We start from the raw sequence: 13,807 nt of genomic DNA, 5'->3' as shown, positions 1-13,807 counted from the left end.
TCAATGACTGTAACCTTTACCGCTCTTTTTAATCTATGCGATGGCTGAACAAAAACAAAAGTGGATGAACTGCAAACCAAATTTAAAAACTCGCTCAACAAACAGAGTTTTGTTATGATGTCAAAGTATGTATTAAGGTTCGGATGTCCATTCGTCCATTCATCGGTATTACATTATGCTGAAGAAAATGTGTGTCTTTTCATCGATCCAGCCATGTTTTTCACTGCTGAGTAAAACATTTTCAAACATCCCACCCTTTTTGCTTGAAATCCAACAACATTTAAACGAAATACAGAATGAAGATAAGCTAAATGAACCATTCATTTGGCATTTACCGTTTAGCACATATATCACTAGACTGGGGCAAGGTTGGAGGGTTGTTCCTCCATCAGACTGCGACGCCTCCTTTATTTGTCACTGATTCACGCCGACAGCGGGCAAATAATCGCCCGCCGCTGGTAGTGTAATTCATTGTGCGCACACCAGCTGCTGGCCAAGTGCTGCTGCTGTTGTCGGGGGATGACAACGATGCAGAAATCAAATGCTTCACGTGAATTAGGAAGCTTTTTAGCCACTTCCTCGGAAGGACTCACGAATGGGGCCGCCGGTGGCGCGCGGCAACATGCAGCGGTAGCGTCGGCTAACTGACTTTTTAGCGATGAGACACAGGCCGGAAGCTATGCTAAGCTAAAGTAGCTGGACTAGTGGCTTTTCCACGCAGTAAACGGTCACGGCAATTCAGTGGAACATGCTTGGCCCCTGTAAAGTAGTGATGGATGTCCTGTGATGAAGATTAAAGTTTTTCGGAAGTAATTCACTTAAAAACACCAATTTAAAGCTGTGTTGTTGTTAATGCTCACGCCACTGTCACTCTGGTCACATTCCTGGTTTAAGTCTCCAATCTCCCCCAGCTCTGCTTTGCAATTATACATAAAAGCGACCCCAAACCGTATCCCTTCTCATTTCCCCGGACAGAAATTTCAGTCCAGACGACTATTATTTTGATGTGTTTTTGAGCGTGTGAATTAAAACTAAAACTGTTCACCCTAAAATTGCTGACAGTGTGTGGTCAGATCAAAATGCAAACGTGTCAGAATGTATCTGACTATCTGAGCTTCATTTTTAACTTCCCATTGTACAGAAATGTACAGTGAACCCCCACATGTTTGAGGTCTGGCGTTGGCAAATTCAGTCAGCTATTTGCCAAATCGTTTGGAACCTATCCACCAATATTTGCTGTACAACTCACTCTTTTTAATCTGTTTTCCTGCCGGCAGTCACCTACGAAAACTCTTGTAAATGTCCTCGAACAAAATATACGGAGCACCAAGACCGTTCATCTTACCTCACCTCCATTGTGTGACCCTGCCAGCGTCGAGCGCCGGCCGCGTATTCATCACGCAACGAGCAACCCGCAGGCTGCCATCCTTCAGATTCTGAGAGCTATTGGGATAGTATTGAAATGTGTGTAATTGGATTAGGGCAACCTTATTCCTCCCTCTCTATTCCACCAGGCTCCTCTGTGAAATCTCAAGTGAAGAGATTTGACAACGGCAGTTTTTTTTTTCTTTGCAGAAGCCGACGGGAACATTACAACTCTCGAGTATGTTTGCTCAGAGCGGAAAAATTCCAGCAGGGGCCCCCTGACTGACAACTCAGATTCATTATGGGCTGTGAGTGACACTGGACGAGATGCGGCGGCATCTGTTTCTGGGCGACCCGGTCGAACTCGGTGCCTGATCTAATGCGAAGCATTACAGGACAAGGTGAGCCCCCCCTCCTTCCAACTCCCCCCGGATCAGCCATCGTAAGTCACGTGGCGTCATGTGCAAACATGACAGGCTGCACGGGCGGCCTTCTCTGGCATAAATGTGCTGTCAGAGAAATACTCTGGTTGCTCTGATCTCACATCTCAGCGCATCAAACACAAGCAAAACTCTGCACCTACCTTCTGCTGACACTACATACTATTCACACGCCAACGTGAAGTTCAAATTCAAGTGCTTTTAGGATCAGTTTCAAGCCTTTCCAGGCCTTCAGACTGAGGGCAGTGATGTAATTGGACAAAACTATTTTCTGTAGTGCTGGTGCTCATTCAGGTCATGGATGAGCTGAAGACGATCCATCCATCCATCCATTTTCCAATCCGCTTTATGCTCACAAGGGTCACGGGGAGCTGAAGACTAACCGAGCTGATTTCTGGTGGGACAAGTGGGGCACACCTTGGACTGGATGTACGTCATTCCTAGGATACCTACAGACAAGCAGCCTTGTCATAACACATTAAAAAAATGCTTGGTCAGCCCGAGCATCCTTTAAAGGTATTCCCCGCAGGTGCAGACACATCTCAAGGTTTCCTATTTTTCCCCAATTAATTTTTTCAGGTTTTTACAAGCCCTCCTGGAGGGCTTAGAACAGCCATGAATATTTGTCAACCGTGGGCATGTGACACCCTTTTGATACTCACTTGTGATTAAATAATGGACTTGGGTTGTTTTCCTAACTCACTCATTGGGTAGCTGTGGATTTTGAGCAAGTTGGGCTTCTTGATTTGACCAAGCAAATTGGGTTGACGATTGGAGTTTGGTGGGCTGAAGAGTTGAAAATCACAGTCACTGTACACTAATAACTTGAACCATTTGTTGGTTCGCCCCCTTTTGGACCCAGTGCTGTTAGCTATTTCACCCAACTTGGGTTACTCTTGACCCAGCGGTTGTCTGAGTGTATTTGTGTCAAGGGTGAGGTGAAGCCTATGCCAGCGGACTTCTGTCAAGGTATTTCAGAGCACCACAAAATTGTGTTGGAGCATGCTCTGGCCACTTCAACTGGGGACCGGAGCGCCCAGTGCGTCAGCTCAGTACAGATGAGAACAGTTCAAACATGAGCTGCTCATTGGTTTATAACATAGGGCGCCTTTGGTAAATTAATGTGGGGGGGGGGGGGGGGGGCAAACTCTGTCTCTCTGGAGACACACACTCTCAGAGTGGTTACAATGTCAGAGTGACTGTCCGACCACACCCATAGATACACCTTCTTGTGCTCACCCATGTCAAATGCGACAACTGAAATGTAAATGGAAATAGAATGTGTTTGTTTTTTTGGGGGGAAGGATTTTGAATCAGGTACGGTACTGTATATGCATTGGGCACTGAAAATAAATTTTAAGACGAATGATCCACACAGTGGTGAAAATTCATTGTCCCCCCCCCCCCCGCCCACTCATGGTTAAATACTGTAAATATCCATATAAGTAGGATATGTATATATATATATATATATATATACAGTATATATAGTCGTAACTATCCGAAGTGTCAAAAGTAAGCACGTAAACTTAGGATTTTACATTTATACTCTATATAAAACCATTACCACCTCATTTTTCTTTGCCTCCTTTGGCTTTTTGCAATCTCGTTTCCTGTCCGCTTTGCTTTTTACCCAAAACTTTTTACCGCTTCACTTTTGCCTCAGCACCCTCCTTTACCTTCCCTTCCCTGCTCATTTTTAAATCTATGAATTTCTGAACATCATTTCTTGATTCTTCCACGCCGCAGGGAGGGAGACATTCTCATTCCACACTGCCTATTTTTTTTTCTCCCTTTACCACTCGTCACCTCATTTCCTCCCTCCCTCCATCCTCGGTGAGTCTGGCGGACATGTTGAAGTTGGTGGGGACGTGATGGGTTTTGTTGTGGTATGGTGTGTGTGTGTGTGTGTGTGTGTGTGTGTGTGTGTGTGTGTCAGGTGGAGAAAAGTGCCAAAACCAATGTCATTCCAAATCCAATCATGGCCATTGGAGATGTACTGCGACGCCTTGTTCCCTTTAAAGATTCCAACTGTGGAATTAATCACGCCCCTGAGAGACCTCTGCGCCTCTGGATGAATGTGCTTCATCCCCCAAACACCACATGCTTTTGAAAGATACACACTTCCATCCTTTTTTTTTTTTTTTTGAAGACCGAACTCAGAAATGTCAGCGCTCTTCACTCTCAAGTGACCATATCAGGGTCAAAATGAATAGTTGCTCAAAAGTCCTCTTTTGCTAACACCCCGGTTACATTCGCTTATTGGCAGCCGTAGTGAACTTCTTGCTTTAGTTTATTTCGGCGCATTTTTAATGAATTCTAATAACTTTAAAAAAGGGGGTGGGGGGGTTCACAAACATTTTTTATACCTCCACTAGGAACAAACACCCATCTACATGCTCACCACTGGGCAATTTAGTCTCTTAAATTAACCTGGCATGGATGTTGTGAGGAGGGTTACAATTCTTTTCTCAGGCGAAAAGCGTTAATGAAATCGGCATCACAGATTTGTGTTGCGAGTGATTTTAACGTACTTGTGTTTACATGTCTGCATGTAGGTTTCAAGCATTTCGTCGCTTACCTCCAGGGCTTTCCTCTTACTGTTGAGCAGCCTGGCAATGTCCCGCGCCACTCTCTCCACGAGGTCCTTGGGGTTGTTCCTCTTGATTTCAAACTGGCTTCTCTTCTCATTGTAAATCTGCACACACACACACACAATGGGAGAAGGCACAACTCAGATTACACAGCGCACCTTCGTTTGTTTTAAGGGGATAAATAATTTAATCGCGGGGGAGCAGCGTGCTTGCTCTGGAGTGAGCACACACACGATGGTAAACATGATGCGCTGAGCAGGCAAGCAGTCTGCTATCGCTCCCATACGCAAACACAGAACGAGATCCTTGATGGCACAGCACTTAGCAGGGCCAGCTGCGGTATGGAACAAATTAAATAAACATTAACTTCTTTACCTTGCTCACCATCCAAAATCATGTGATGGTGGCTGTACAACAATCTTGGTATGACAGTGACCCCCGCCCCCTTTTTTTTGTGAGGGATAGGGTTCATACGCATCAAAAATATATGAAAATCCACAAGACAGAAAGTAGGGCCCCATCGATTAATTGGATGAGATTAGTCGTCTTAAAATCGGCGTAAATCAGATGATTTTTGATGATTTTTTTCCTGATTATTTTATGATTGCTTTGAACACATTCGTACAATGTAAGACAGACATAAGGACGTTCATCACCCCCGCACCCCCCACCACAAAGTGCTGTAAAGTTAAACAAATATGAAAAGCCGAAGTCATGTTAACAGAAAATTTTCCGCCTATAATTCATGTCTTTATTGTTGAAAGTATTAAGGAACCCAAAAATAAGTGATTTTATTCATTAAATATATATTTTAATTAATCAGCTGATTAATCCGTTTAATTAAGCGGATTTGATTCTGCTAAATATCACAATCGACATTGGTCTAAAAATAAAATCCAAAAAGGTTGGGCCCTAGCGAAAACATCTTTAAAACACACACACACACACGCACACACGCACACTCGCACACTCGCACACTCGCACACTCGCACACACACACGCACACGCACACGCACACGCACACGCACACGCACACACACACACACACGCACACACACACACACGGCTGAAAAGGGCACATTTGCCACCTTTTCAGATTACCAACGTGTATCTTTTTTTTTGGTTTCTCTTTTCTCTCCACTCTTGTATAGAAATTCTAACAAAAAGTGAAAGGATTCATATTGTCCCTTAAATGATGGTCCCCAAGTCATGGCACACATGGACTGCCGATTGGCAATTACCGTGTCTCTGCCATTAGATGGGGTTGTGGGTGTGACAACGCTGGAGACGGAAGGATCACAACAGTAAGAGAAGTGACGCTGCGTCAGTGCCAGACTAAATCTGTTTTAAATGAATCTTTCCTCAAAAAGGCCAATGCCGATACATGTCAAAATGCCAAATACCTGCGCCGACAATCAGCACAGCCGATTATTCAATCGGATGATCAGTAGAAAAACAGCTAAAAATAAATAAATCAATATTAATTCTAGAGCTGTAGAGCCCTAGTCAGCAGAACATCCTCTTTCAGCAGAAGGCCCAAAAAGATGGGCTGTGCCAAATGGGCCTGTAAAGTTCGACACTATTGTCACAGTCACATTTCTCCCGGAGTTGCAAATATTCCATACGTCAAAGTGACGTGCGGCAAGAGGGAAAACAAAGACATCCACTGGCTCTCTCTCTATCAATCTGAATGCTGGGCAGGCAGCCATTGGCCCACTGAGCTGACACATCTGGTCCCAGAGGTTTGGACCGTGCCAGCCGAGCACTCTGAAGAGATTTGCCTGGCATTGGTCTTATTCTGGCCAGGCCCTGACAGATGACAGATTGTGTTTACCTACCTTCCCTAGGTGGAAAGAGTTAGTTTTTTTTTCCTCAGTAAAGTGACATAAATTTGAACTACATACAATCTAAAGTGACACACATCATTTCAAACATAGTATATATAGAAAAAGTGGTTAAGATTGCATGACTGTCTGTCTTATGTATTGTCTTGTATTATTTTGTCATTTTATGTTAACTGTTCTGTTGATGGCAACGCGGGTACCCACAGCTGTCATCAACCTATCTCTCCTGAGGTTGCACTGTGGGTGAGAGGAAAGAAATTGAATCTGTGCTGTATGTTGCACATTGAGCATATTCGACAACAAAGTTGACTTGGCTTGAAGTTCTTCTCCCAAAGAGGAACAAGCTGTCAGTGAAAATGCAGAAAAGCCAACTTTGGTCGGCCCCAGTGAATAATTAAATGAAAGGCCTACTCCGTGTCAAATTTGTTTTCAAATCAATATTAATTCGGTTAATGTGCCCCCTGCCTCACTTTGGAAGATTCACAACAGCAAGTTCCCAGGTGAGGGACGAAATTAAACTTGTCGCTATAAATTAGGAGTCTTCTTTTATGATCATCGTACTAAATGTCACAAGCAATTTTCGACATTGAATACTCTGAACCTCACAATAAATAATCAGTTGGAGTAAGCGCTGCTATATTGCAACCAAAAAAGGGACACTCATACTGGTTTGAAACATGTTACTGTAATTCATTTTTAAAATGAGAGACACCTCATGCAAGAAGGACAAAAATTGTCAGGAGTGTGCTGACTGGTCTTGCAGCATGTGGTGTACTCGAGATGACTAACAAATGTCGCAAATCAAATTTAGTTTTCATATGAAATGAAATCATTCCGGAAAGAATAGGCTCCTTAACTCCTTAATTCTCTCATTAAGGCCACTCCTATCCTGTCTGGAAGAAATCAAAACCTGGATGGCACAAAATTTCTTGAGATTCAATGAAAAGAAGACAGAGGTGATATTGTTTGGTCCCAGTGGCCCTTGTACATTCCATCCTGTAGACTTGGGCCCCTGTCTCCTTATCTTAAGTCAACAGTCTCAAACTTGGGCCTTAAACTGGACAGTGATTTCAAACTCGATCGGCAAATTGGTGCCGTTGTTAAATCCAGCTTCTTTCACCTTAGACAGCTGGCCAAAATAAAACCTCTCCTCTCACATGAACACTTTGAGATGGTAATTCATGCCTTTGTCACATCCCGGCTCGATTACTGCAATGCCCTTTACTTTGGAGTCAGCCAGTCCTCCATTAAGCGCCTTCAGCTGGTCCAGAATGCCGCCGCTCGCCTCTTGACTGGTACTCGTAAGAGGGAGCACATAACTCCTACTCTGGCATCCCTTCACTGGCTCCCCATTCATTTTAGAGTTATTTTCAAGATCCTCTTATTTGTTTTCAAATCTCTGAATAATCTCGCGCCACCTTACCTCTCTGAGCTCATCCGCCCCTACACACCTGCCCGGCGCCTCAGGTCTGTGGACCAGACTTTATTAGAAGTACCAAGAACTAAACTGAGGCTCAGAGGGGATCGAGCCTTTTCTGTTGCTGGTCCCTCTCTCTGGAATGACCTCCCACTAAACATTCGGCAAGCCTCCTCGCTGCCCATCTTCAAAACCCTCGTCAAAACTCACTTGTATTCTTTGGCATTCGACTCAGCATGACTTAGATTTGTTCTTGGTTTTACTGTTTGGTGCTTTCTACCGCCTTGTTTACCGATTTGTCTTACTGTTTATTGTGCATGTTAAATTGCTCCATGTACAGCACTTTGTATGCAGCGATGGCTGTTTGAAAGTGCTCTATAAATACTGTTGACTTGACTTAATTTGCCAAATGACAAACGTCTAGGGGAAAACCAAACAAAAATAAAGTGCATGTTGCAGGGGCTGGAGAGATTTGCAAATGTGACTTTTACCAGACAAACAAGCATGGAATGCTAAAACATATGCCCACATTTTTTTTTTTTATACCAGAGGTGTAAAATAGGGCCGGGCACTTAATCAAAATATAACTTAATGATTTTGATTTTGGCTTCTCCCAATTACAGAAAAATAAGATTGGAAGAAAAACAATTACGGTAGTGTGCAGCAAGGTCCTACTTTGTGGAAGCAGACTGAATACACCCACCACGTTGCTTGTGCGGCAATCATGTGACACATATTCCCTCCCTGAGCGTGCTTGAAACTGTTTCATGACATCCCAGTTGGGATTTACTGTAATTCTAAACACAGAACAGAAAGAATCACACACATTTTATATTTAAACACAAGACACGCTTTGTTTAAAAAAAAAAAAAGGCTAGTGCTAATGCTAAATTCAATGTTAAAATTCCATTAACGGGCTAATTACCAATCATTCCGGGATATGTGATATTCCTTCAAACAAAATATTCACACACAAACGCTTACAAACACATTTGTTAAACTAATGAAAATGCCATTTTAATATCAATCAAAATAATTGTGATGATGACTTTTTTTTTACCCCATAATGGTCTAGCTCAAATATACACACCAGCAAATACAATATATTTGATTCTTGGTTACATTTCTCATGAATATCAGTGATGAGAGGTCAGTATTCTCGATGAGCTTCTTCTGTTTGATCAAACATGGCACAAGCGAAATGGATCTGCCAGCACACTTTTCCACAAGTGTTGGAGCCCATGTTTATTTTTGTATCATTCAGTGCCACATAAACGGAAAAGCAATCACTTTCACCAGCATTTTCTACATTGCCCAAGGAAAGACTGTTTCATTGTCTGTTCATTGTCTTTTCATAATCGATGTCTGAAATCCCGCCAGTCAGTCACCTAAGCAGTAAATGTAATCGATTTATCGGATAATTATGTGTACATATTGGGGCATTAATAGCTACTGTTTATATTTGATTCAATTGAGTGCATGTGTCACAACCTGCATTATTGATCATAATCAACAGTCATTTAAGCAGAACTGTAAGAACACTACAGTATGGTTTGACTATTAGCCACTGGCTGACAACAGCATTTAGGGCGGTACAGACAAAAGATAGCCTCAGCGTGCACCATGTATAATTCATATTCAAATGAAAGTTGACTTTATATAGGCTATTTATAAATCATGAGTGTGGCTTTGTTTGTAATATTTATTTATCGGCTTTGTTCATACATTAGACTGTGTATTTCTAATCTTGGAACATTCGCTTATCTTAGCATTAGGACGTTCAACACTGAGGGTGCTCCGTGTTGAAGGTTTAAAGCTGCGGATACTGATACCGATCATCCATGAGTGTGAACGGTCAGTATCAAATTATCCCGATGGGGTGGATCCTACAAACGTAGACAAGGATAAGATTATGGTACGAAAAAGGTTTATGAACAAACACAAGACTCACAAAGAACAAATAATGATGCTGGTCAACACACCAGGATAAAACAAGAGAACGAAAAAGCGCTTGCAAAAGGCGAGGAAAATATCAACGGAAATGGCCTGTTTTAAAAGGACAACAGAATCAAATCACGACAAATACCAAACCAGAATAACATACCAAATTAAATAACTACTTACAAGAAAATGGAGAGCACTAAACAAGAAACGAGAAGAACAAAGCAAAATCTGGAGTGTCGAGAAAATTGCACATGAACAATGGCTTGACCAAGGCAGATTATTTGATAGTTCGCTTGGAAGTTTGTTGATGGTCCGTTGATCATGACGGTTAACAGGTGCGCAGCTGGAAAGACCGGCTGGCGACCAACAGAGACTGAATCATGACAGCTTGGGAATAAAATTTTAAATTTTAGAACTACAACTCACACTTTTTTCTAAAATAATCGATTATAGTCTGTTGATTTGTTTTCAATTAAGTGCTTAATTTGATTTAAAAAAAAAACAAACAATGACTGGTTTGCATGTCGGGCTCACAGTGCAGAGGTACCGGGTTCGATTTCGGCTTCGGCCTCCCTGTGTGGAGTTTGCATGTTGCCCCCGTGCCTGCATGGGTATTCTCTAGGTACTCTGGTTTCCTCCCACGTTCAAAAAACATGCTATCTGCCTCCCATTGGTGAAAAAAATCCATGCTGTTGCCGTCTTTATGGGCACTTGCTTCTTCCACACTCTGGACTGTGATTTCTGAGAGCAGTGGCCAGTCACCTTTTCGCAAACCTCTCTTATCCGCTGCCGGATGACGGGGGCAACCGCTTTAGCAGACTTCCCTCTCCCCAGCAACTTGTTCCAGCTCTTCCCGGGGGATCCCGAGGCGTTCCCAGGCCAACTGGGAGACATAGTCTCTCCAGCGTGTCCTGGGTTGTCCCCGGGGCCTCCTCATGCCCGGAACACCTCACCAGGGAGGTGCCTAGGAGGCATCCTAACCAGATGCCCGAGCCACCTCATCTGGCTTCTCTCGATGTGGAGGAAAAACAACTCGACTCTGAACCCCTCCCGGATGGCCGAGCTTATCACCTTATCTTTAAGGGAGAGCCCAGACACCCTGCGGAGAAAACTCATTTCGGCCACTTGTATCCGGAATTTCGTTCTTTTGGTCACGACCCATAGCCTGTGTCCATAGGTAAGAGTTGGAACGTCCGGTAAATAGAGCGCTTCACCTTTTGCCTCAGCTGCTTCTTCACCACGACAGACCGATACAAAGCCCACATCACAGCAGACGCTGCATTAATCCGCCTGTCGATCTCTCGCTCCATCCTGCCCTCACTCGTGTACAAGACCCCATAATACTCCTCCACTTGCAGTAAGATCTCCTAGCCGACCCGGAGAGGGCACTCCACCCTTTTCCAACTGAGGACCATTGTTTCAGATTTGGAGGTGCTGATTTTCATCCCAACCGCTTCACACTCAGCTGCAAAACGCTCCAGTGAGAGTTGGAGAGCCCTGCTTAGCCTGTCGATACCCATCAGCTGCCTCTGGAGTCCCACAGGCCGAGTGCATCCCTTCCTGCTGGTGTCCATCAGCGAGTTCGGGGGTTGCCGCCATGACAGGCACCGACCACCTTATGGCCACAACTCAGATTGGCCGCCTCAAAAACAGAGGCACGGAACACGGTCCACTCTGGGTCTGCCAGGTCCAACTGGTATCCTCCCCCACCATCGGAGCCAACTCACCACCAGGTGGTGATCAGTTGACAGCCCCGCCCCTCTCTTCACCCGAGTGTCCAAAACATGAGGCCGTAAATCCGATGATATAACCACAAAGTCAATCATTGAACTGTGGCCCAGGGTGTGCTGGTGCCAAGTCCACATATGGACACCCTTACGTTTGAACATGGTGGTCGTTATTGGACAATCCGTGACAAGCACAAAAGTCTAATAACAAAACACTGCTGAAGTTCTGATCGGGGGGCCGTTCCTCCCAATCACGTCCTTCCAGGTCTCACTGTCGTTACCCACGTGAGCATCGAAGTCCCCCAACAGAACGAGGGAATCCCCAGGGGAGCGCTCTCCAGCACACCCTCCAAGGACTCCAAAAAGGGTGGGCACGCTGATCTGTCAGGACCCGTCCCCTCCACTCGAAGGCGGAGGGAGGCTACCCTTTCGTCCACCGGTCTGAACCCCAATGTACAGGCACTGAGCCGGGGGGCAATGAGTATGCCCACAGCTGCTCTACGCCTCTTGCCGTGGGCAACTCCAGAATGGAAGAGAGTCCAGCCTCTCTCTCTCTCTCTCTCTCGAGAGAGAGAGAGAGCTGATACCAGAGCCCAGGCTGTGTGTGGAGGCAAGTCCGACTATATCCAGTCGGAACTTCTCTGCTTCGCACACCAGCTCGGGCTCCTTCCCTGCAAGAGAGGTGACGTTCCACGTCCCGAGAGCTGGCTTCTGTAGCCGAGAATCGGACCACCAAGGGCTGCTGCCCAGCTCACATTGCACCCATTCTTGTGTTGACTATTAAAAATTGTAAAGCAGTTCATTTGTTTTTGGATTAAAATGTCTATTTGTGCTAATCAGTCATGCAGTTGGCTTGAGGCTAAGAAGCCTAGGCAGCATTCTGTGCCGGCCTGTCATTCTCCGAGGGAACGACGAGAGGCGGCTCGGCAAAATGCCGCTGACAGCCAGTCAAACCTTCTGCTGCTGACACTTTCTACAGGATATGACACCGGCGACTGCCAATTGCCACCAATATGCTTTTGTTGGCACAGAGGACGCGAGTGAATGAAACTCGCACATTGACGCGCTGGGGTACAGCTTGCGCACATCACACACATTCTGTCATGCTCGTCATTAAGCCATGATGACAGGTTCCAGTCAGCCAAAAATGTGGCAATGTAAACACACAGATGGGAAGAGTAAAAAAAAATAAAATAAAAAAATGACCCTCCACATGCAAGTTCATCTTTGTACTCAAAACACTATGGGACTGAGCGAATTCAAATCGATGTCGCAATGTTGCACAATATCATATTCAAATTGCAAAGGCTGCAACTTGAAGAAAAAAAAACTGCACTTTATTGTAGTCAATGGGTAGGCTTAATATATTTTTTTAATCTATGTATTCATTCATTCATTCATTTACCGAACCGCTTTTATCCTCACTAGGGTCGCGGGGGGTGCTGGAGCCTATCCCAGCTGTCTTCGGGCAGTAGGCGGGGGACACCCTAAACTGGTTGTCAGCCAATCGCAGGGCACACAAAGACGAACAACCGTCCGTGCTCACACTCACACCTAGGGACAATTTTGAGTGTTCAATCAGCTCGTCATGCATGTTTTTGAAATGTGGGAGGAAACCGGAGTACCCGGAGGAAACTCAAGCAGGCCCGGGGAGAACATGCAAACTCCAGACAGGTAGGCCGGAGCCAGGATCGAACCCACGACCTCTGCACTGTGAGGTCGACTCGCTAACCACTGGCCCACCGGGCCGCCCTAATCTATGTATATTTGACTTATTTATTAATGTAGTGCCAGATATGTCCCGAGCTTAACGTGCAGCCCGCATGTTTACTTAGGATGGTCTCATGAAACATGAAAAGCGATAAAGCCACAGATTTGTTCTAATCACTGTTGTAATCCGATTTATGCCCAACTCACTCGTCTTCACACCACCCTTTTTTGGTATATTTTTGTCACGTTGTCATCGTGAATGCTGAAAATATTGCCAGTTGAACTGTTGAGAAAGTTACTGTGTGCCTATACAGTCCTGCAGGGTGTACTCTACTTCTCTCATCTAGAATCAGCGGGGAAAGGCTCCAGCTCAGGCCTGCAGCTCAAGTCCTTAAAAAAAAAAAAAAAAAAAACACAGACAGTAACTGAAATATTGAGTGAGATTATAGTCATAGCTAATTAGTATTACATTGCAACACGCCCACATTGTCGTCTGCCGCCTTTAGTTAGCTCCACATGCTAGTTGCATTCCTTGTAGAATTAAGCCTCCCTGACAGCTTGTGTAGATGTTTTCCCAACACTGACACTCATCATCAGTCTGTTTTTCTCCCTCTGCTGTCTCATTAAGGCATACAACCCAGCCCCAAAACATGACATCAACTCTAGCCATCAATGTCCCCGCTCCCCTGCTAAATTTGTCTGGCCTACTGCAGGCATCAGCTTTTATTCAACTACGTGAAGCTTCTGGTGTGTTGTGTCTTATCAA

The 13,807-nt window shown here is 44.7% G+C and overlaps 1 protein-coding gene across 2 annotated transcripts in view; it reads right to left on the bottom strand.

Annotated features, from left to right (window-relative positions):
* cacna2d2a (calcium channel, voltage-dependent, alpha 2/delta subunit 2a) overlaps positions 1 to 13,807 on the bottom strand; it is a 202,070-nt gene that overhangs the window by 134,255 nt on the left and 54,008 nt on the right. For both annotated transcript variants that reach the window (XM_086118130.1, XM_086118131.1), the window contains exon 3: positions 4,387 to 4,503. In XM_086118130.1, coding sequence (XP_085974256.1) covers positions 4,387 to 4,503 — 117 coding nt within the window. The remainder of the gene's footprint in view (positions 1 to 4,386; positions 4,504 to 13,807) is intronic.

Source organism: Hippocampus guttulatus, chromosome 8, assembly GCF_054856545.1.
Source record: "Hippocampus guttulatus isolate MCC_2025c chromosome 8, RoL_Hgut_1.0, whole genome shotgun sequence".
Taxonomy (NCBI): domain Eukaryota; kingdom Metazoa; phylum Chordata; class Actinopteri; order Syngnathiformes; family Syngnathidae; genus Hippocampus; species Hippocampus guttulatus.
Note: the sequence above shows the minus strand (reverse complement) of the source record. Positions and strands in the feature narration are given on the sequence as shown.